General features: G+C 39.7%; 1 protein-coding gene across 5 annotated transcripts in view; it reads left to right on the forward strand.

The window, feature by feature from the left end:
- Positions 1-9,724: 9,724 nt before the first annotated feature.
- The window catches only part of ST18 (ST18 C2H2C-type zinc finger transcription factor), a 183,126-nt gene continuing 167,773 nt past the window's right edge, over positions 9,725-25,077 (forward strand). For 2 of the 5 annotated variants that reach the window (XR_003707595.2, XM_028736983.2), the window contains exons 1-2: positions 10,725-10,839; positions 11,097-11,232. Coding sequence is in view for 4 of the 5 variants with exons in the window: in XM_028736983.2 (XP_028592816.2) it covers positions 10,801-10,839; positions 11,097-11,232 (175 nt within the window). In the remaining variant the exon portion in view is untranslated. Of the gene's footprint in view, positions 9,820-10,724; positions 10,840-11,096; positions 11,233-25,077 lie in introns of those variants that run through there. The other 3 variants (XM_028736980.2, XM_028736977.2, XM_028736981.2) reach the window with 3 other exon arrangements.

Genomic DNA, 25,077 nt, shown 5'->3' on the forward strand with positions numbered 1-25,077 from the left:
TCAGTGTCAACTGTCATAACTGCTTTCATAAGCACAGCAACGGTGCTTTAAGAACAGAGTCGTTTTATAACAGCTCAAGAATTGGAACATTTCTGTCGTCTTGCGAATCTATTTCTGTGAAAGCTTTCCAATATATATTTCTTTTATTAATTGGATTACAGGAAACTGAGAAGTCCTCCTCAACCACCGTGTTTAGAAACATTTGCAACAGGAATTTTTCTGCTCGCTTCCTGCTCACTTTACTGTTCTTCTTCTTGTTCCTTGAAACTTTGCAAGTCAGGCTTTGCTTTCTGGTGAGTGACGCTAATGACATTGTTGGAAATGTTGGGAATGCACAATCATTGTCCCAAGCCACCCCACACTTTACTATAGCAGATGGAACCCATGCTAGGTTACTATGCTGCTTGCCACTTCCTTCAAATATATTTATTAGCCCACGGAGTCTTATGGATTGTGTTAACAGCTTTGAAGATTAAATTGCCTCTCTTCTTTTTTCTTTATTTCCCCCCCGAGAGCTAGCACGCATCAGAGGCATAAAAACAAATCCTGAGTTAAACTACATGTTAATAACAGTTCATACAGAATTGGGTAGCCATGTGCCGTACTTTACAGAAGATCTTCTTCTTCTTTGGTGATCACTTTTAGCTGAGTAAGATTGTCTTCCATAAACACAGTTTTAACGAGTCTGTAAGTGACTGTGGAGGCCAATTCTGGATCCACACGTCTTTCCACAGTGGGACATTGGTTTCCGAGTGAGAGTTGATCACGGTGTGGATTTGCCAAGCATGCCTTCCTCTTAGCACTTTTCTCCCTTGCATCCTGAGTTCAAGTGTCTTCAAAGCCCATGACACCTTTGTTAAAGGCTGTTCTCCAACTGGAGCGCTCGCAGGCCAGTGTTTCCCAGTTGTCAGTGTTTATACTACATTTTTAAAGATTTGCCTTGAGACAGTCTTTAAACCCCTTTTGTTGACCACCAGCATTACGCTTTCCATTTTTAAGTTCAGAATAGAGTAGTTGTTTTGGAAGACAATCATCAGGCATCCACACAACATGACCAGTCCAACAAAGTTGATGTTGAAGAATCATTGCTTCAACAATCGTGATCTTTGCTTCTTCCAGTACACTGATATTCGCCTGTCTTCCCAAGTGATGTGTAAATTTTTACGGAGACACTGTTTATGGAATCTTTCGAGGAGTTGAAGATGGCATTTAAAAGTGGTCCATGTTTCACAGGCATACAGTAAGGTTGGTAGTATAATAGCTTTGTAAACAAGCATTTTTGTTTCCCTGTGAATGTCCCAGTCCTCAAACACTCTGCACTTTAATTGGGAGAAAGCCGCACTCGCAGAGCTCAGGCGATGCTGGATTTCAGCATCAATGTTGTGGAAAGATAACTGCCTAGGTAGGAGAAGTGATTGACATTTTTCAACGTTACACCATTGAGTTGGATTTGTGGTGCTGTAGGGGGGTTATTTTGTACTTGTTGGTGCAGCACTTTGGTTTTTTTGGATGTTGAGTGATAGGCCAAGCTTTTCATAAGCTTCTGCAAAGATATTTAGGATGGTTTGGAGGTCATCCTCCGAGTGTGCGCACACTACGTTGTCATCAGCATGCTGAAGCTCTATGACGGAAGTTACGGTAACCTTCCTCTTTGCTTTCAGCCTGCTCAGATTGAAGAGCTTTCTATCTGTTTGATACATGATTTCTACTCCGGTGGGGAGTTTCCCTTCAACAAAGTGTAGGATCATGGCAATGAAAATAATGAATAGAGTTGGGGCAATAACACAACCCTGTTTAAGCTGTTGCCATTCACTCTGCTGTGGGGCTGCCCTAGAAGATGGTTCAGAAGCTACAGCTAAAGCAGAATGCAGCACTGAGGCTGCTGGTAGGTTTCTCTGCTGGACACACAATACGCTAGGCTAGAGAGTTCTGTACTAGTCAATTCGCTACCAAAAAAACTATTTTAGGTTTTTAAAGTCCTCGACATATAGAGTCCTAAACAACCTGGGCTCTACTGCTGCTGATATGCAATATGAGAGCCTTGCCCTTTAACAGACCCCAAAATATTTTGCTTTCCTTGCACACCCTTTTAGTAAAAGTCAAATTTGTTTTGTTTTAACTTTGAGGCCTTGTTATTCCCTCCCCACACTTACACAAGTCACTTACTGGCCTCGATCAGTAAGTAAATCCCAGAATGCACAAGACAATTTGGTGGAAGCTTCCAGGAATCAAGATATCTGTGCTGGCTATGTACACACTCCCATTTGCTGTGCATCCAGCACACTGCCACCACTGGTTTGTGAAGCCACATAAAGATGTTAGCCACAACACACATCTGTCCTGTAGTTTCTTGAGAAAGTCTATTGCAGTTGGCTCTAATCCTCTTTCTAAAAAATGCTTTAGTCATTCCTTTTCCATTATAATAGTACAAACAAATGTTGGTTTTTTTAAAAAAAAAATAGGGTAATTAAAGCACTGGGAACAAGGAATATGTTGTTCCACAATGAGAGGTTAAGTCAGTGGGTCATGGCCCTTCTATTGTAATTTTATTTTAATTTGGGAATCCTCACTTGCCAATGTGAATTATCTTTCAGATTCCAGGTTGAGAATAAGCATCACTGTTGCAACTAATTGCCAAGTGAAGTGTGCCCCTAAATATCAGTAAAAAAATATATAAATTATGAAATAGATCTGTGTTGCGAAAGGCTTAGTTACGAAACCAATTATGTCTGTGTTAGCAATTCCTGAGCCTCTGTGTCCCTCTTGTGGCACAAAGTGGTTTCTGCCACTACTTGTTTGTGTACCAAAATCTAAATGCTCCTAAAATACAGGATTTTTGTTCCTCTCTGTTAAGAGACAATTCAACCTGGAGCTGTTTAGTCATTGGAGAGGATAATTTGTGGCTTTGCTAGATTCTTCCTTTTAGGTGTTCTGAAAGTATGAGAAGTCTATATACTTTATCCAAGAACCTGTTTCAGTATAGTTATTGTCTTCTATCATACCATCCAAACCAGGGAATGCTATGCAGCAATTGTAGATCAAGACTCCAAGGGTCATCTAGTCCATCCCTCTGCAATGCAGGAATCTCAGCTAAAGCACCCATGACAGACGACCACCCAAAATCTGCTTAACCCCCCCACCCCAACTCCTCATATTTTTCATTTCCCAAATAAATTAACATAGCTACCCCCACCAAGTTTCTCTTGATGCACTAAACATGCTGCAGATTGTTTCCATGAACTTGCCTTGCCTTTTGCTGTTTCTTTATCCCTAAGTAGCCTTTATATGTTTTGAGCATCAACATCAGTCATGGCTGGGTATCTGAATACATTATGGGGAAGAATAGAGCAAGGAGCCCAGCCTGCCATCTAAGAATGTTCAGTCTTTTCTTTCAAACGATCCTGCATTTTTACAATTGTTGAATGACTGGGAACCATTCAAAAGCAGGGTTCTTGATTGCTTGGGAAATGCACACACCTCGGTATGCATTTCCAATCACCGAAGGAGGTATTCATGCTATATTTTGTTAATTCTACTGGCTAGCTTCCATGGGTTCTTTCATTTCCCACCACCTTAAATGTGCTTAACAGATAGGAATGTAGAAAGTAGAGCACTTTTCAGATGTTGTGTAGAACTGACTTCCCCAGCATGAGGTCCTCCAAATGATTTGGACTACAACTCCCATAGATCTTGCTGGCTGGGGTTCATGGGAGTTGTAGTTGAAAACATCTGGAGGACCTCATGCTGAGGAAGGATAACTTGGAAAATGTAGAGGGGAAGCAGCATTGCCCAGTCTATCTCTGCTTCCAGCTTCTTCACATTCAAATGTAGGTGTTCATTGATTCTATACAACAGCAACTGTATGTGTTTAAGATATTTCCACATGCTCATTTCTAGTTCCCAATCATGCAGAAACAAACTTATGACTGTAAGTTAACAGTGCATGGGATGCATGTTCATGTTATGTTGAAAACATTGATGTTGGGCGTGAGGATAGCAAGTTTAATTCCCCTCTGTCCTCCAGAGCACAGGATACACTATTTTGGACCACCATTCTGAATTTAGAGAAAGTGCTGTGGGCGCTACTAACAAAATGGCATGGCATAACACAACATGGCTGCTGTAGGGCTGTAACATAACACAAAATTAGAGTATAGCCATTGCTGTCCCCACCCCTTTGTAAACCTCAGATTTACAAAAGGAGGTCTGCTATGTCCTTCTGATCTTGACTGTGAAGATCACACAATGCTAATTTATCTTTCACACATATCCACAAGCCAGTTAAGTCGCTCTCATGTTCCTCCCTCTCATCATTCCTGGAACATGAAGATGGTGGTGTCCCAATGTGCTGATGAAAATTAGCTGCCAGATGAAGCCATTTAGATGAACTTGAATGATGTTTTTTAACATGCACTGGAATCCAAGGCATAAGAAGAGGTTCAAATATTATTTTTAAGTTCTCTGTGATGAGCACAAGATCAATTATCTCATCACTAGTAATGCAGCCACATGCTTTGAAAAAGGTCCAATTTGTGCAATAATAATAATAGAAGGCTTCCCATCTGCCTAGCAACCAAGGGCATTGTGAACATTTAATCCCGTTTGTACTGGCTTTGAACTGGACACACATGCAGTTTATAGCTCCCCCTCTTGCACTTTAAAAAAAATTCAAATGGCACTGGCTGCAGCTACCCAAAATTTTGATCTCACTTCATGATTGCAACAGTTATCTGCACAAGACAATCAAAACTGTTGTGTGTGCATACACACACACACGAGAATCTTGCAGGTGCAAGTGTTAGTCCACCTGCCTGAGGGGCTCAACCACACTCTGTAAATTAAGAGAAAATGTGTTTTTCCTAATCAGATCTTTTAAAGAGAATAGAACTTGCCAATCAGCTGCCATTCCACCCCATAAACTAGGCAATACACTTAGGGTTAGATTACCTCTGTCAGTTTCAGTCGTAGCAGGATAATATTTCCTGCAAAAAGAGGGCAGTTTCATTTGAGAAACAGTTGAGGCTCAGTTTCCAGAAATAAAAAAGGGGGGACCCTGTCCCCTTATTCAAACAAAACAAAAAAAGCTGTTGCTCTGCAAATTTCAACAAGTTTTTCCCAAGATATTTAATTAAAAGAAGGAAATAAATTCTAAGTTTGCTGCTTCACTCTTAGCCTTTTCCTTAGTTTTTATTTGCTTATCTCTTCATTTAATCTGCATCCATTTTCCTACACACACACACACACACACACACACACACCGTTTTCATGTTTTCCTTTGCAGGGTTCTGCTTTTTGGAAAGCCCCTCCAATATGACCATCTCTCTAAGCACCATCGCTTCCACACAATCTTTTCAACGACAACCACGCCCTCCCATCCTCTAAGTACTATCTTGGCAGGCAGCACTGAGAGGAGGAGTCTGATCTTTAAAAGGCTTTGAAATTGTGCTGTTAACAATAAAGAAATAAAGCAACAAGCCTTTTTTTAAAAACATGTTTTTAAAAGGCCTTTGAGCAATAATCCATCTCCACCGCTCGCTCTCTCTTTTTTGCCCTTTGTGCTAGAGGCTTTTTATTATTTAAATTTGCCGAGTAACAAAGAACACCCCCCTCCAAATGTTCCATTTTGAACAATTGAAAGTTTATGTGCTAAATAAATAAATATACATGTGTTGGGCTAACAGTTGCTTCTGTGAGTGCATCTGCAGTAGCCTGGCAGGGCAGGGCTGTGGAAGGGATATGTATTGTGGGCCAAACAGGCTGTAGGGAAAGACAAAAGCATCAGGAAGCTTTTGCTAAGTGGGGGTGGGCAGGTGGTGGAGTACTTCTAAGTTCATTATAAGAGTGGTTTACCCAGCCCTTTTATCCTACTTGAATTCAGTCTTTCTCAACTACATAGTCCCTTTCCTGGAAATGAAATGACAAGAAAAACAGTTCATTTTAATCTCCTTGTTATACTTACAGCTAAGGATGGGTAAACTTATCTCCCCCCCCCCCCTTATTCGATGCCCCCTCCCCAGTCTTTTAAGTTTAAATTTTCCACATTGGCCTGGGCCCTGGATCTTTAATGGCTAATCTCACACTGGGAAAGCCAAGCAAGGTCAGGGTGTTGCTCTGAAGAGGAGCCTATCTACTTTTAATGTGATAGAAAGTAACAAGGAACTCGAGGTTTCATATGAGCAGCACAAACAAGGATAGAATAAAGGTAAAAAGGTAAAGGACCGCTGGACGGTTAAGTCCAGTCAAAGAAGGCTGTGGGGTTGCGGTGCTCATCTCACTTTCAGGCTGAGAGAGCCGGCGTTTGTTCACAGACAGCTTTCCAGGTCATGTGGCCAGTATGACTAAACTGCTTCTGGTGCAACGGAACACCGTGACGGAAACCAGAGCACTCAGAAACACTGTTTAGCTTCCCGCCATAGCAGTACCTATTTGTCTACTTGCACTGGTGTGTTTCAAACTGCTAGGTTGGCAGGAGCTGAGACAGAGCAATGGGAGCTCACTCCGTTGCAAGGATTCAAACCACCAACCTTCCGATTGGCATGCCCAAGAGGCTCAGTGGTTTACACCACAGTCACTACAATGAAAAGAAAAGAAAACCCTGCTGTCTACAGGGAAGTAGGGATGTGATATATCTGACCTTAAGGAGAATCAGACTCCAGTTGCAAGTCCTGGCCGAATTGGTGGTGGTGATGTATTCTACCAGCATGAAGACCACTCACATGGTTTAGCATTCGGAGAAAATAAATTACCCACTGGAGAAGTGGGGCTCTTCTCTCTTGAGGCTACTCACCACCTGCCAAGCCCAATGGGTCCTCCTATTTTGTACCTTCTCCTGTTACTCTCTCTCCTTTTCTCTGTATAAAAAAGCAAGACCTTTGTGCATTCCTTGGCTTTACTCCACTCCATTATTAGCTGTTGTTAGGGAAGACATCACTCAGCTACATTAGTAAAGAAACAGCAATTTGAATGCGCTATAAACATACAACACCAGATGGCGCCAGAGAGTGGGAAATTTTAAAATGTGGTTTTCCATAAGGATTTATTTATTTTGTTATAATGATCTAATTTCTGACTTATTTATAGCATTTGTTTTCCTGTATCTAGATCCACCCATGGCAGCAGCTGCCTTGTAAACTGGGATCAGCATTCTAAACTGGGATCAACTGCCATCTCTAGAACTACCAGATTGGGAGCATTTACATTAGGAATGATGTGAACTGGAGAACCATAGGTTCTTCATCTCAGTCACTCTTCATCTCAGTCTTTCCCTCTTGCCGCATCACTTGCTTGCAGGAAATGTGCCCACTTGTCTGCTTGCTACCAGCTGCCATCATCTCCTCCTCTGCTGCTCAGAAAGCAAGTGCCTCGTGGGTGAATGGACAACCTTCTTGCTTCTCGGGGATTTTCTTTCACCAATGGGGAAAAGGAGGGATGGGAGAGAAATTCAATTCAGCTCACATTTAAAGTCAGTTTCCAAAGCAACACACAATCTGAAAATTCACACTTCTACGAAGTATGCAGTGTAGCTCTCCAGCCAAGTAATGTGTACAATAATGCATATCCTAAGGCAAAGTGTGCATTAAAATGTATATATTAGTCAAGACAGCATACAAAAATGCATTATATGGGGATTTTATTGCAAAAATGTTCATATTAGGCAAAAAATGTGTGTATTAGGAGAAATCTGCACAAACATGTACTTAAATTTTCACGAGGACTTTAAAAAAACAAAAACCCACAAGCTGCTGCAGTAAGGTTAAGAATGGGTTTTAAGATTGGAAAAATGAGAAACTGTGAGAAACAAAAATGGACAGATTTGCCTATTCCTATTCAGTCTCTTTTGGATGCCATTGGTCTTGGCCATTAGGCGATGGAGACCTAGTCAAATATGAACTAGACAGAGCAGCTTTTCTATGTTTGGGGATTTCAAATAATGAGAGGAAACCAGTAATTAAAGCACCTCCATGGGAAATGGCAAGTGGCTAATTAACGAGCAAATAAGAAGCTATCTATCGGTAATACTGCTAAACAGGAAGCAATAGGAGAAGATGGCATAGAATTAGAAGTTGCAGGGAACCTTTGGTGACTTCTGAATAAACAAGAGAAAGATTTTGACCATTGGGGAGGATTGCTAGAAGGTAATATGCTGCTATATTGTGTCCTGTGCTTTTAGCTTATCTTGGAAAAGTAGCTGCAGAGGGCAGCAAGTGTCAAAGTAACCCCCCAAAAGATAAAAATGTTACAATGTTGTTGCTGGGTTGCTGTTGTTTTGAAGACACATTATGCCAGGGAGAGAAGATATTAACAAATTCAGAATTGATACAGACTTTAACTTGGAAATTATGTATTTAAAAAGCCCCACCCTAAATAGTTTCTGGGAATTTGTAATTGGTTTATTATTTCCCTCCTTGTAATTATAGAAGGGGAATGTAGCTGTGAGTTTTAGAATAACTAAGTTCTGGAAAGGAAAAAGTGTGGCCACTTTCAGGAGCGATGTGACTGAGAGTTGTCTAGGATTAATAGGTTGTTTTTTTAGAACAGGAACTTCTCTGTTCAAGTCTGGTTACACAGTATTGAAATTTTAGATACCATCCAAATCATGTGGCTTCTTTACTATGTATTAAGCATGTCTTTATGAATTTTGATGTTACTATATGTTGCATTATTCACATTTTTAAAATTCATGTTTATGTCCCACCTTTCCAGTGTGGTGTAGTGATTAAGAGTGGTAGACTCCTAATCTGGTGAACCAGGTTCGTGTCTCTGCTCCTCCACATGCAGCTGCTGGGTGACCTTGGCCTAGTCACACTTCTCTGAAGTCTCTCAGCCTCACTCACCTCACAGAGTGTTTGTTGTGGGGGAGGAAGGGAAAGGAGAATGTTAGCTGCTTTGAGACTCCTTCGGGTAGTGATAAAGCAGGATATCAAATCCAAACTCCTCTTCTTTCTTCTCAGAAAAGTAGAACAGTGGTAATAGGAGGTGGGGTGAGAAGATATTTCTACAAAATACTATTGCTGAAGTAAAAATTAAATGTAATAATGACAAAACATTCTCTTCTTACAGCTGGAAAAATTATTCCCTGTGAGAATATTTAAAAGAAACGGACCCCCATGTTTCAGCATATCCAGCCTATAAGTACTATGTGTGGAAAGGTAAATTGTGAGATAGTAATTTTAAACGCCATAGGGAAAAACCTTTATGCAAATATAGCACCACTTGAGAAATAATCATGCACCCAACATACATAGTTGTCCCTATCCAGAGAGCTGCTGAGTATTCTAGTCTTCATGTACGGTATTTCCTGTACATCTAATTAAGAAAGCAGATCCTTTAACTTCAAAGAAAGCACTATGTACACATGTAAAATTACGGCATAAAGCTGAAGTGGGTGTCTCATCATTGCTCTTGTTTTTTCTGTTATATTGAAACTCAAAAATACCCTTCAAGCAAAGAGAAGAAAGCAGAAATATAGATTTGACTGATAATAATCAAACTTTGAAAAATGGATATGCTAAATACAGCAGTAATTGCTTTGCTGAAATCCAGGGCTTTTTTCAGTTGGAGCTCACAGGAACTCAGTCCCAGCACCTCTCAGGTGGGCGTCATTGCCATTATAAGAGAACATGAGAGGTGTTCAGGGTGAGTTCCTGTAAGAAAGGCACTGGGGTCTAATTTGATTAGTAGAATGTCTGTCATCTGCTGGGTGGGGCTTAAGTGTTGTGTTCTGGAATTGGCCCTCCCCTTCAGGTGTTCAGTTAAGTTTCGTTAGAGAGACCAACTGCCATTCTTGCCTCAGGATGTTGTTTTAGTTTCTCTCAGACAGTATGTTATTGTGTTACAGTTTTCTTTATTATTAATGCTTTGTTTGACATATATGTGAGCCAAAAGAAAGACATATATATGTGCTGAAAGAAAGAAAAAACTCTGCAGAAGAATGGTGGCATATCCTAAACTGTGTGAGTGAGGGGATATTCCTAGTCTAACAGGAGGATTGATTTTTTTAATCTATTTCCTCAATAGAGTTACGTAGGTCAATCTTACTCGGATATCCCTAACTTCATACAGTACAGTGGTACCTAGGTTTTTGAACGTAATCCATTTCAGAAGACCATTAGATTTCCGAAACATTTGAAAACCGAAGCATGCATTTCCAGAAGCATTTACGTCTGGAAAACTCAATGCAGAAGCCATGTGGCATGTTCGGCTTCCGAAAAGCATTTGAAAACCGAAGCAGTTACTTCTGGGTTTTCGATGTTCAAAAGCCGAAATGTTCGACTTCTGAGGCATTCAAAAACCAAGGTATCACTGTATTCTGATAATTTCATGTCCCGCTAACTTTGACCCACTGGGCCTTCTGTTTAAAGATTGAAGTTAGTGTGTGTGCTTGTTTTCTTTCTTAAAGAGAAGCGAGATGTAATGGTCATGTGCACAGAACATGTTTGTAACTTTATTCTGTCATATAATAATGCAAAGAAATCATACTATTACTTTCTTCACAAGAGGACAAACACACACACACTCACACAAAGTTGTTTACAGAAGTGCCTTGTGGTGACTGGCATTGGTATCACTCGGTTCCATGCTCTGCAACAATCAGCCGGCCTCATGGGAGATGTGACCACAGCTTGGGACATGGGACCGTTTGTTCACTCACTTTCTGTGAAAAGAGTTCTGAAATGTGTTTTGAATAGACAGCATTTTCTTTGTGTAGTTAGTAAATAACACAGGGCAAAGTTAGTCAGCAAGTTACAGAGCCTTCTGCATTCTGATTCTTTGGGGCCCTTTTGTACCAAGCTGGGCAGGATGTTTTTCATGGAATGTGACCTTGCTGCAAAACCGGAGGTAAGGAGAAAATGTTGGAGTAGTAAGCTAGGGAATACTTTGTCATACTGCTGACGGAAGATCTTGTGAGAAGATCTGAGTGACTTGAATCTTCATGTAGCCACTCTACTGTACATTACAGTGTCTTCTGATGTGTTTGCTCAGCATCTGGTGTGAAAACCTCTAATGTGCCAGTAGGGGCCTGCTTTGGATTTAATTTTATTTTGTCAGTGCAAAACATGAGGGCTAAAGTGAAAATACTTATGTCTTTAATTTAGAAAATAGTAAGGAAATGGGATCCATCTGTCTGCATCAATCTCAAAATCCCTGGAACGGAAGGCAAAACTGTGTGCAAATTGGTAAATGACAGAGCCGGGAACCTTTTGGGCAACTGTACCGAATCGCCAGGTAAAGGTAAGCTGGTATAAAATCATATATCCCTAAATCATGTGGAAGATCTTTGTCATTCTTTCTTATCATGAGCTTATCATTCCTTATTCTCCCTTTGTTTTTACCCATAAACCATGGTCAGACTCCTGGTGATCTATCCATAGGTTCCCATAATTCTGTTCACATTTCCATAAACACTAATTTGACTTAAAAAGGAAACTGGTCATTCATATTGCACTCCTATCTATGTCTATGCAGAAGTAAGCCCCACTACGTTCTGTGGGACTTACTCCTAGGTAAGTGTTTATAGAATTGCAGCCTATAGAGCTTAGAATCATGCTTATTTCCATTGTTTGTGTTATGTAAAGCAGATACTTCTAAAACTACCCAACCCCCATGGCAATCAGTGATGTGGCTCTTTAGGAAGATAGGAGGAAATGCATCATGGAACAGAAATGAATTCAAGAAAGTTTTTTTAAAAAACAACACACAACTACTTTAGCTCATAAAAATTGCTAAGCCACAATACTTCTCAGGAGGAGACTTGTTGTATACAGCGTAATTGCTCCAGAAATCATGTGATTGATTATGGCTATTTACTATGTTCCGTTCAGGAGAAAATATAGAAATAGTTTTGCTGGTTTTTACTCAGGAGACGTGCTTCTTAAGATAAGCAATAGAACCGCATTTGTTGTTGCAAAACCAGTACTGATGAATATTGGATCCTGACTTTGCCTCCTGAGAATAGAAGAGCTCCTTCTGTCCATGGAAGGCTTCTGACTCAGTAGAGGAATGGGGAAGACGTAACTTTCAGAACTCTTAGAATAGGGAGGTGCAAGATAACTTCAATGTCTGATCTGGGGATTGGGAACCCCCTGCAACAATGTGGTATCAGGCATGGGCATTTGCCCATTAGTGAAAATGACTTTTTATTGGTGAGAATGTCCCAAGTGGAACTGTGGGTAGCAAATTCTGGATCCAATCCATTATGTTTGCTTTCTGCTAGAAAATGTGTTTATTATTGTTGTTACATTAAGTGGGTACTTAGCAATGAAAAACAGTAGGCTATATATTATACAGTAACTGTAGGTCTAGTGCCATATTGCGATAAATAATTATATATATATATATGAAACTCCTCTGTGGGGACTTGTATTTCAAACACATGCAAGTATTTTTTCTGTCTTAGAGTTTTCCCATTAATTAAAAGTTGCATTAATTTGTTGGAGCTTATTGATATTATGCAACGAGGGAATAACTCTACTATATGTTAAGACAGTAAAGTTAATAGTTTGCATTCAGTCACTTACAACAAATAATCCACTAGAGGTCAGTGCAGAGTGCTGGAACTGAGCTTCTGCCTACGCTGAATACTTTAACCAGCCTTACTAAAACTGAATGTTTCTTTATGCCAGTATTAATGGTAAAACCTTAGAATACCATACTCATGTTAGAACAGATTAGTATGAAGAAAGCAATGCATGCTTTGTAGGACAGACTTGGAATTAAAATTCCAATATCAACTATATCATATTTTTCAAAGGGGGCAGCACCAAACAAAAGAAAGCCAGAAGTGTGTGTGAGAGAGAGTGATGGTGTGTGTGTCAAAATTGCACTATGTAAAGTAAAATACACAAAATGTGTTTGTGGAACCCTTCCTCAGATGCACAGAAATTCAGTATATTGCTTCTTAAAGGAAATATCTTTCAAAGCATAAGATATCATTTTACCATTTTATTATATCGTTCTTCGTATCCATTTGGTAGCATTTTTAAAGAAACTTTCTCACAATGAATGTCCATCATGACTTGGGAATGGAAGGGAGGTGGAGAGGCAGTGCTCCACTAGGTTGTATGCTCCAGTACATCAAAGTTTCCCACCCCCAACTATTTCCTAGACTGCCCTGTGGCATTTCCAGTAGTGGCTGGTGCCCATTGGGGCTGTTAGGGCAGAAGGCAGAGGTGAGAAATGAACAATGATCTGTACCTGAACAATGATCTGCTGGGCAAGGTCTCCCTCTCTACCCATCCATCTGGAAGCAGTTCTGAATGTGTGTGTGTGTGCGCGCACATGCGTGTGTGTGTGTGTGGACTGAAAACTGTGCTAGGTCATATCACTATGCGGTGGCCTGGCAGGGCACAGCTTCCATTGCTTCCCATATTGGCCTAGAGAAGCACCTCAGAATGTGTGTAGCAAAGCCCTGGGCTTGTTGGTGGAGAGGGAGAATGGCCTAATATGCTGGTAGAGTGGAAGGAGCTGGATCACGGAGAGAGGAGGGTTGTGTGTGTGTGCACTGATTTATGGGGTGGGAGGAGAGGGAAAGGAGCAGGGCATTATAATGGCGTATGAGTTTTATTAATAGATTTATATCCTGCCTTTCAGGACAAGTGTCCTCACATGGCTGTATAAAAGGAGTTGTAAAATATATAAAAACAATTTAATGAGTACTGGTAATTAAATATACCTTGCCTGGCAGTGTTAAATATGTTTAATTCTTCCTTGAAATATGTGTTGTGACCTAGACTCAATGCTGGTCTTAAATATTTTTAGATTAATAATACCAAAATGGCTTCCCTCCAGTGCGATGGAGGCTGGAAGCAACAGAATAGTCTGATTTTGGAATCTGCTGCTTGAATCAATAGTTTTATATGGCTTCATGGATATATATCAGGGTAACTTCCTACAGCTCTTCCACCACGCCTTATCCCCTTAATCCAAAACCCTCAACCAGGTATAATGCTTAAACTTTGTTCTTAACATCTTATGATTCAACCTTAGTTCTGTTCTTGGAATTCAGATCCTGATGCTATGTAATAGTGGCAAGCCTGAACCCATCTTTCCCTAATATATGCAGGTTCCCATTTCTTCCCACTACACATCAGTCTTGGCCTGTGATACTTGGGCTGCCCCCTTGCTGACCAGTGCCTTTCAGAGAGTCATAAACAATTTTGAACATTAATTATATGTGAGTCCATAATTTGTCATGGACACTTCTTGTGTTCTTACCTTGTGTTCTTACCACTTGTGTTCTTACCACTGAGCTGTAGTCCCTTCCCTTGTGTCATCACTCAGTAGGGACTGACTGTAGGGTGGAATCTACACACAAATAAAAAATGTTCTGAAAAAGCTTTTTTAAAAAGCTTTTTATAAAATAAATTGAATTTTCCATAAGGCTCGCCATCGCCATCTAGTGTCACATTGTATATTGCACTTAAAACATACCTAAAACATTTTATTTGCAGCCATGTAGCTGAGGAGGTTAGGTCCAAGAATCTGCAAGAGCTATAATGTAAGGTGCAAGCTATGGATTTGCGGCTACATTTCACTGGGCAATAGCTTCTGAAAAATGGTATCTGGGGCAACTGTCTTTGAGGGCAGCATGTATTACCTGCTGAAGATTATCAGATTACTCTAACATGTTGACCATTGTTCCAGTGCATTTGGGTAGAAGAATATTGAACATTTGTTTGCTGTTGCAGGATGGGCAATCGCCCACCCTGAGCTGTTGTCTCTCTTCACCTGTCACAGGTTTGCCTCTTGATTAATGATTCACAGATCCTAAAGTAGAAAAAATTGGGTGCAAGTGGCTTTCCTCTTTTCTGCCTTTTGCTCTTGCCCTAGAATGCAATAGGCCAACTATTTGTGTTGCTTCAATGAATTTTGTTTACAAGCCAAATTACATAAACATCTGGTCTCTTCTATAACATATGGAGCATCAAAAGCCTTAACATTTGCAGATAAAAATAATAGACGGACTTCAGCCAAACACTATATTTTAGAGACCCGTCATTCTCACTGTTCTGTTGGCACAACACCAGAAGGTTGAGGGCCTGGGACGCAGTCAGCCTAGACTTCATTCTGAAGTTGGAGTCCAGTGATTGTATCCACATTCCCTAGGTTTTTGGTGCCCCTTAAAAGTGAGCTGGGGAACAGCCACTTTTTTGACAGATATTCCACTATGAATAGGCCTATAAGATACAATTTCAAATACCTGTCACCATTTACACCCATTTCCAGGCCCAGAAATGTCATAAGTGGAGATGTCCTGGTTGAACTTGGTTGAAGTTCATTGTCCTATGAACTTGTCTCACCCACAATGCTGGGCTGATGACTGAAGGCTTTCTTCTTCTTTTGACTGAACTGAAAGACAAGTCAACACATCCTCCACCCCACCACCATTCCATGTACAAAAGCTGCTTAAACTGGCAGCTGACTCTTCAACACAAGCAACAGAACATCATCCTCCACTGCACCTGAAGGCTAGTTTAGGAGATGTAGAGAGGGTGCATGACATACAGAGATCTGTTCTCCAACACTTGTTTGCAGTACTCACTCTGTCTAATGACTGAGCCAGCCCTGATTATGACTTGAGTGCTATTTCGCCAAGAAGTTATTCTCCAGCGTACAGTGGGAAGTGAGGTTCTGCAGGTATGTGGCCAATGTTCAGGTTGACCATGCTCCTTTGTAAAACCTGCACACAAAAATCCTTTCATTTTATAGCCTTACACTCAATGAAGTTCTGATTGATTGCTATGAACTCTAAGACCTGAGCAAGTTGTCTTCAAGGGTATCTTCGCTTTATTCCAATCAGTTCTTCCACAGTTTGCTGAAAATGTTTTATGCATTTGTTGTCCTGTTTCAGACTTAAAACTCACTCTTGTGCCCATGTGTGTTTTCAAGCAGTTCTTAGGTAAGGCTGGTCCTAGGAATAACAATTCCTGTGGCAAGTGGTGGGGTGGGCAATACAATAAGGTCCATGTGTGTATCAGTGTTTTGAACTGGGAGACAGCTCTCTGAAACTGATGAGCTTTTCTTTAATAATAATAATAATAATAATAATAATAATAATAATTTATTTATACCCCGCCCTTCCCAGTTCAAAAACCGGGCTCAGGGTGGCTAACAACAATTTTAAAACACTTTAAAATACTTAATTATAAAAGCAGCATAAAATACAGTATAAAAACATGAATAACAATAAAAATCAAAAATCAATTAGATAATCCCGCATTAATGAGTGAACACTGAGAAAACTTCTAAAAGTATTAATAAAGTCAAGGAGAATCTAGTTATCTCTGGTTCTCAGCTGGGAACGCTTTGATGTATTGAGGTTCAAGAGTCCTACCCACAAAGCAGCACTCAAAAATTGTACAAAACAGTTGCTTAGCCTGTTTGCTCATCACACTTGTCCAATGCTATATACTGTGCTGTATCAGCAGGGAACCAATAGCACATGGTCTTCCACCATCTTGTATTGAACCATTGGACTACACATAAAAATTAAATGAATTCCTTATTTTGGGAGACTCTGCAGATGCTATTGTCTATAGAGTTTATACTGCATAACATGGAACTGAAAATCATGCTCATTACCCTGTGAATGTTTTCCCACTATTTTTCACTTCAGCTTTACAGTAACATGTCTTTAGTTTAATAGTCAGGAGGTTTACCTTCAAAAACCTATATGACTTTTTAATAATAAAAACCTAACTAGTCATTTGAATTATTCTCATTTATGCTGGAGCAGGTGGCATCTGCACCTGCTTGAAAGCATTTCAAAAACTCAGAGGCTGAATCTTGGCGCCAAAGTCTTCAACCCAAAGGTATTCATTTTCCATTTGAAAATCATACTGTAATGTACATAAGATAGTCAAGGCTGCAGTTAGAGGAGTTGGTCCAGCTGTCTGATTTATGAGGCTCACTCCTGCATACTCTACCCTGGAAAATCAACTCTCACATTTGCATTGCAACAAGAGAGGTTTTCTAAGACACAGTATGTGGTGAAGAGCACTACATATTGGCAGGCAAAATTGATCCTTTGCAAGTCAAGAGCTGCAGAATGGCTTAATTTCCAAAGCAGTACCTATGGGCCTTTGGACTAAGGACCATATGTGCTATGGGAGCTGGTGGATTTGTATGCTTAAATCGGAATTGTACTTCTGAAACAGGGGCCAAGAGCTCTCCGTAACATTAATTCCCAAAGGGTTTAGATTGCAGGAGTCTTGCGGGTTACTTGCCAGGCTGTCAGGCTTATAAATTTGTAACATTTAAACTGGGATTATTTCTGATACTTGATTTAACTTGGATTTATGAAGAGAGCAAAGGATCAAGAGGCTTAAGATCCAGTGTGCTCTAGTGGATAGTTAAATTTGGATCAGAGTTCAAATCACCAAGCTCACTGGATGGCTTGACCAAAACTATCTTTCAGCGTCAGGTCCCCATAAAGCTCCAGAAGAGAATTAACTACGCATTCTTGGAATATGCCCAGGCCCAGGAACTCATCTCTGCCAGCAGAAATGGCTTCGTTTCTTTAAAAAGAGGGTGGAACTAAAACAAGAAATAGTTTGTGTTTGTATTGTGTACAACATCTGCACTCTTTGGCATTCCCCTAAAAGTTCTGGAACATTTTTGTAGGGCCAGTATTGGGAAAGCTGTCAGATCTTGAGGGATATGCTTAATGGAAGCTGCCTGTTTTCAGTAAGAGGGTGTCATCAATGCTCCCCCAAAATGTTGTTTTCATCCAAAGTTGGCATTGTCTGAAGGGCAATTTTCAGTATGATGAAGAACTCCTACCCACTCAAATTCAGCTGTGTCATATGTTTAAATAGTGAAGATTATTATATAGATGCATATAAGAATTGATAAACTGGATCTCTGAAAAACGCAGACACGTCCTGTGTGTGTCATTACAGCATTTTCATATGGCTAGGTAAGGGGTCACAGAAATTCTTGCTATTTCAAGGGAGGAATTAATTAGCATTACCAGCATGATCCAGTTAGGTGCTGCATGTGCATTGCTACCATATGCACACACTTTTCAAAATGAAGATTTGGGCACATATGCAAGCACTGTGCTGCTCTGACCTGTCCTCAGCAGGAACGCACAGCAAGGCAACCTTGCGACCTTATATAGTTCCAGGTGATCAACTTGGTTTCAGAAAAAGCTGCAGGTAAACTGAAGCCTCATGTCCAGATTACTTACCATAAGCTGCCCTGCCACATCACTGAGGAGTGTGACTTCTTAAAGGGACAGCCTTCTGGCCTGAAGGGGAGCACTTCTTTTCCCTGTGGCTTATCTAGTGTGCTCCTTACACCATTGGGCAGGCATTTTGGAGCAGGAAACACTTGGCTCCCCAGGTGAACCAGGCTTGAAGGAAGAGGTTTGTGAGAGTCCTGGTTTGGAGTCCATAGGTCCATGGCCATCAGCCCCAATTTCAGAACTGGGTCCCTGGTTTTGTTCATCCAACAATGTAGCCCCAGATGTTGCTACTTATCTTCCTCCATCTCTGAACATTGGCTGTTGCTTGAGTCAGGATCTTGACATGTACCTGTGATTCCCCAACCTGGTCTAGCCACTGTTGCTTTGTAAGTATAGTCCACTGAGAAAACTTAGAGTCATGCTGCACACCTGTTCAGGGGAGGATCAAGAGGCTGAATTAACCAACTGGGTCTTTGCCAGATAGCTTATTGGCAGGGTTATATCTTCTTTTACTGGATTCTGAATGTACAGCCTTGGCCACTGCAATGCACTTTGTTGAATCATTGCCTAGAAATAGGATCTAGCTGTGTAAGACTGCAGTGTCAGAAACCAGTGTTGTATATATTAAGCTTGAAAATGTACTATGAACAGTTATAGTTTCAGTAATCTGCGTGAATTGGGGTTAACACAACAAAAGAACGTGTACACTTTTTATAGAACTTCCTGTACAAGTATGTATTTTTTATTATTATTATTATAACTGGCAAATTCCCATTCCTTTGTCTGCAGCTCATTTCAGTGTTCCTTCCTTCCAATAGTACCATAAAGAGAATTTGTGCATACATATTTGTAGTTGTGTCATGTCAATCCCATCTCCAGATATGAAAACAAGATGTCCTATTGAAGCTCTGCTCATTTTGTTAAATTGCTGTGTCCTACCTCTCTCAAATAACTAAATCATCTCTGTATGGTGGGAGGAAATGAAGCATGTATTATATCACTTAAACAGGAAAAGAAAACTGTAGTGGCTATCATGAACAAATAAATGTTTAATTACAGGGGAAAGAGGTTGGGGTGGAATCAATGCTTTTGTGTTGATTTTTTACCCTTTTCCTAAACTGTATGGGCATAATTTTGTAGTTCTGTCTGCACCTGTGGCCTTTGGACCTAATGTTTATGACAGATGGACTGGACTATATTAGAAGAATTTATTGCAGAATCCTTCTGTAGATATCTGTGCCATGATAGACATTGGATGTGGCGCATGGGTGTATTTATTAGTGCAGTCTTCCTCTCCACTTTATGTGTTTCCTTTGAGTCTGATGGGGTTTGCTATGTATGGGTACAGTACAATGGTATAAACTCATTTTTCTCTTATCTGTTATGGAATCTTTTCTTGCCACACCCAATAAATGAGGGTGGGAAAGGAAGGCAGATCATAACACTGAGGCAACCCTATGCCATTCTAGCAAGGAGAAAACAGAGATAAAAGCAGCATTCTTGGCAACACTGCCATGACACACCTTCATGATCACACTTGCTGATGATGCCCATATGTTAGACGTACACCGAAGGCACTAGTCAATGTAAAGTTGTGGCTGAATAACTCCATGATAACTCCACTTCAGACAGCAACAAATAGAAATAGCCAAAAGTTAAAATCTCAGCCAAAAGTTAAATCCCAGTAAAAGGGCTTGAGTCCTCCTGTGCAAAGAATTCCCCCACTGGTACTGTATGCAACACATCTGCATTAATGTCCATATGAGGGAACAAACCAATTTTTTCGTAAGGCAGAATAGAATGCTTGGTCTTAAAAAAAAAACTACACAAATAACACGGCCATTCTCAAGCAAGAATAAAAGAGATTCTGACAAACATCAGGAAGAATTTTCTGACTGTAAGAGCTTTTCAATAGTAGAACAGGCTTCCTCAGAAGGTGCTAGACTCTCCTTCATTGGAGGTTTATAAGCAGAGGTTGGATAGCCATCTGCCATGAATTCTGAGATTCCAGCATTGCAGGGGATTGGGCTAGATGATCCCTTGCAACTCTGCAATTCTATGAGATTCAAATTGTTCATGTTGATGTGCAGTTCTGTCACTGTGCTTGGCTTCCTAGATCTAAGTTCTAGCATAGATGATATGCCCTCAAAACTTTTGATTTTTTTTAAAAAAATACATAACTTGGATGTTGCTTAAATGTTCCTTGTATCTCATATGCTGGCCTCCTCAAAATATCTTTCAATTAACACTGTCTTCAGAAAGGATGTTCTTGGAGACAGTCATTACGTATATGACCAATATGGAGCACATCCAAGCTTTTCATAACAGTATATTCCATACCTAATTGGAGCATAAGTATTGGCTTTTGTATCCTGCACTTTGGTGTAATTCCCCACTCCCAAACAGCTTAGATGAGAATATTTCAGTTTCTTGACATCTCAACTATCCGTGGTTCCTATTTTCAATCCTATACACACTTTCCGAGGAATCATTCCCATTTAGTTTCACAGGAATTACTACTTGAGCCTGCATGTGTAAGGTTGCATTATAAGCTTCACAATGCTGATACAGTCCTGCAAATATATTGAAACATTTTGAACAAGGAAAGCTTTTGTCAAATGGTTGGGACCATCATTATTTGCCCGGTTGTCAGTATTTAATGTAAGACGCACTCTAATATTCCCCATGCAGAACATTTATTTCATAATGGATATATTTGTGTGGAAAATTGCTATGGATGCTAATATACTGTTGAGCTCAAATCATTGCATAAAAAGGAATTGACTTAGAATAACTTGTTTTAAACTAATGTGTTGGACTAGATTGGTAGGGTTGCATCCAACTAGTCATACACAGAGTAAGCCAATTAACGTAATGGACCTAAGCTAGTCATGTCATCTCAGTTCAGTGGGTCTACTTTGGGTAGAACTTGCACTGGGTGCAACCTATGGCCTTTTCCAGTCAGCTGAAGCTTCCCGTCATATTGTTGTATTTTATTACTTTCTCTAGTAAAGCATAGCATGAGATTAAATTGTTCTTGAAATAAGGCACTGCTTTGGAATTTCTGACTGCAAATCTATATTTTTTAAAATAGGACAGTTCTGGATGATGATTGTTGAGTATCTTGATTGTCTTTTTTTAGTATATTGCATTTAAAGGTTATATTTAATGTTAAGAATAACAGTGAAACAAGCATGCTACTTTCTTGCATTGTACAAAGACTTTAGAAGGATGGAAGAAGAATTTTGGCCATGGAAGTGTTGTTGTTGATGATAATGATAATGGATTCATGCAGTGGCAACCCATATTATGAAATATGTAGTTGAGAAGAAAATCTTACCAAACAATTGGAACACTTTATTGGCTGATTGTAAAGTTCACACAGAATTTACAGGTCTATTCCTATTATCAATGCATTACAAGATCGTAGGTGTAAAAAGAATTGTGAACCTGGGCATTTTACAAGCATGATTCACATTTTACTGGGTGTGTTTTCACATTATTCGGGTACATGTTGATCTTTTATGTCACTGACTGGTATAAATTACTCATCCTTTTTAATGAAATGTCAGTTCAGTATTTTGTTTGAGACAAAGCAACAAAAAGTATGTGGTAGGAGAACAGAATGTATTATTTATTTCACTCTTTGAAAGAAAACACGCACACGAACTGCTTCCACTTCTGCTTTGAATTGTTTACCTTATTGTGAGGGATGGGGAAGAAATCTGATTCAGTTCACATTTAAAGTTGAATCTGTCAAATTCATACTTTTTGAAACAATATGAGAACTGAAACACAACTATCCTTCAACATTCACATTTATCCAAATTTTGTGATTTGATTAGCCAGCTGAACAGGGTTTACAAAAAAGTATATATTACAGGAAGCTGTGAATAATAATATGTTCATAGAATCATAGAATTGTAGAGTTGGAAGGGACTATGAGGGTAATCTAGTCCAACCCTCTTCAATATAGGAATATTTTGCTCAGCATGGCACTTGAAAAATGAAATAAATCAAATGAATGGGTCTGCCAGAAATAAAATACCCTTCCTTAGTTGCAAAGCTATCAGTCCTGGGTTTTCTGGTTCAATGTTGGCAGCATTCTAGAAAAGTAATAGCTGAGGACAAAAATAAAGGCAATCTGAAGTATTTTAGAATAACAGTAGATGTTTGTTAAGGTAGTGTTCCCCATTCCTGTTTTCTGTATGCTCATTGATATGGTGCACTGTTTCTAAGATACAGATTGTTCAAACCATAGATATTCCATCTCCAAACCAATAATCCAAAAATGCCATTGATGCCTCCCTCTTTGCTTGACTAATTCTAAAATGATAAATGCTGAAATGGATTCCAATGGAATCTGTTTAAGTAACTGAAACAAAACTTTTCATAACTTGTTTTTAAGTGTATTTCCAGTGAACTTCACTTTCATATATTTATAATAAACTGGAGCTCTATAGTTCAAGAGTTCTCTCATTAAACAGCTGAATGCTGTCCCCTTCGCACGTGCATCACTGAAGAGGAAAGGAAATAAAAACCTTGGGGTATATCTGCAATTTCTTGAGTGCAAGCCAAAGATTTTCCTGGATTTTGGCCAGTGTATTTTCATTGGGGTGCCAAGCTATGATCCCAAGCCCACCTTGTTGGAGGTACGGTGTCAATTAAATCAATAGAGCTTGTTTCTAAGGAAAGGAAATGGTTGTAGTTTTTTTTTTAACAACATAGGAGTGTGAATCTGTGCTTTTGTCTTCTATGAGTTCACTTATTTTATTGCTTGTTTCCCCCCTCTTTGGCTCTGTTTTCTTTTTTTGCCTTTTTATTTCTCCCCTCCCTTTCCAGCATCCCATTTTGATTTTTTTTATAAAAAAATGTAAGTCACACTGATCAGAGACAAACAAGCGGCTGTGCTGTAAAATAAATAGCCTTGAAATTCTACAAAGTAAATCAATTCCCTTCAAGATTAAGCTGAAATGTTTGCTTGAGCTTCATGTCTCAACATCTCAGCACTTAACCAGATGACAGCGGAGTTTTTGCCAGCAAAACATATCTTTACTAAACCAGGGCCATCTCTCAATAAGACGAGAGCAAAATGCTGCCCTCTGCCATCAAAACATGCCTCTAGCCCTATTTATTTATGAGAAGCTTTGTACTGGATACAAACTGATATGTATGTTATCCAGCTTTATGCAAGACATCACATGGTATTAGTAATCTGATATAGGGTTTTAAAAGAATAGCAGCACTGCCAGTTTTAAGTGCCAGCAGTTTTCCTCCCTTGCTATAAGATGTAAGACTAGGAAATACTCTAACCTTCATGGATAGCTCTGCCTTCAAAGATAATTCCAACGTGTGTATTCTGGGCTAGGCTTTCATACTGTTGACATGCTTGAAGCTAAAACATATTTCAGGTTTTTAAAAAGTACACTTTGCAGAAGCAGGCAAATAATTACCAATCAAGTATCTGATTATTAATTATTGAATTAATTATATCCCACTCACCCCCCACCCACCCACCCACCCAAAGATCCCAGGGCAGCAAACAGAAACAAAGAAAAAATCATTCTGAAACAGTTAAAATACTCTTAAAAAAACAAATCAATTACTGTTTTTAGATGTTTTCAATTGTAAGGGTTTTTAAATATCCTAAAAGCAGTTAGATTGCCAGAAGCAGTATTCTTCAGCCACCAAATGCCTGGGTAAATGGGAATGTTTTCTAATTCCTCCAGAAGATAATAATGATGGACACCTCTTTAGGGAGGGCCTGGCCATGTACATTCAGGCTGCCCAGAATTGGCGACCAAGAGTGAAGATCTACAACAGCTGCCCACCCAGAGGAAGGGGTAAGCGTCCATTCCGCAACCAGGGAACCACCACTGAAAAGACCTTGTCATGTGTCAGCATGTGATCAATTATGTGGGGCTGGGCTTACCTGAACCCCCCCCCCCCATCTTTTATTTAAGTTAGCATCCCTGACTTTTAGCCTCTCAATTATATAAAAAGATCAGCATATGGTTTTGCATGGCTATAGGAAACAGTATCTTCATTTGATTATTATTTTGGTCACATGGTTATAAAAGTTTTTGTTTCAAATGGTACATAACAAGCAGTATATCCACCTCTGCCACTGCTGTTACTGCCGTCAACCTCCCAATGTTTTCCTTCCCATTTGAGCCAGCAGGACACTCTACCAGTCTCTTCTCTTCAAGACACCTCAAAGTAGGAGAACAATAAAGCCAGGCAGCAGATCCCAGGCTCAGAAGGGGCAGACTGCCCAGTTGGTGTGCAGAGGAACGCAGTCTTAATAGCTTTAGGATAACATCAAAAGTTCTGACAATTTAAATTGATTTTGTGCTTCATTATTAATAACTATGTAGCTATTATACAGCTATTAACGATGATAATGCCATTATAATTATGGTTATTATAATAAAAAGGGAAGTTATTTGACTGGTTAAAGCAGAAACATTATTTTATCATCTACATAAAATGGCCATTTCCCCCCTCTTCCTCCTGCAGATACTTGACATGCTGACTACTTTCTCTTCCTCTATAGAAGATCTTTGTTGGCTTTAATGTATAAAAAAAGTCAATGTGTCTGAAAGTCTCCTTGAACTGGTGTGACTTGCCATCACTACCCCTATTTAGCTGGATGGTTAAAGGGGAGGACTCACATTTCTGTTTTCTTGGTTATATGTGTGCTTTCTTCCTATGTACTGGAACAGTCCTTCAGCTTCGTCACTGGTCTATGGGATAACACTTCTTCTTTTCTTTTCTTTTTGCTAGAATAGGAAAACTAGGAAACAAAGACAAACATGAGGAAAATAAAATGAAGTACCCAAATGATAGATTTTATTTAAGAAGTTGGACTCAATTTATAGACTTCTGGG

This window comes from Podarcis muralis, chromosome 8 (assembly GCF_964188315.1).
Source record: "Podarcis muralis chromosome 8, rPodMur119.hap1.1, whole genome shotgun sequence".
Classification (NCBI taxonomy): Eukaryota; Metazoa; Chordata; class Lepidosauria; order Squamata; family Lacertidae; genus Podarcis; species Podarcis muralis.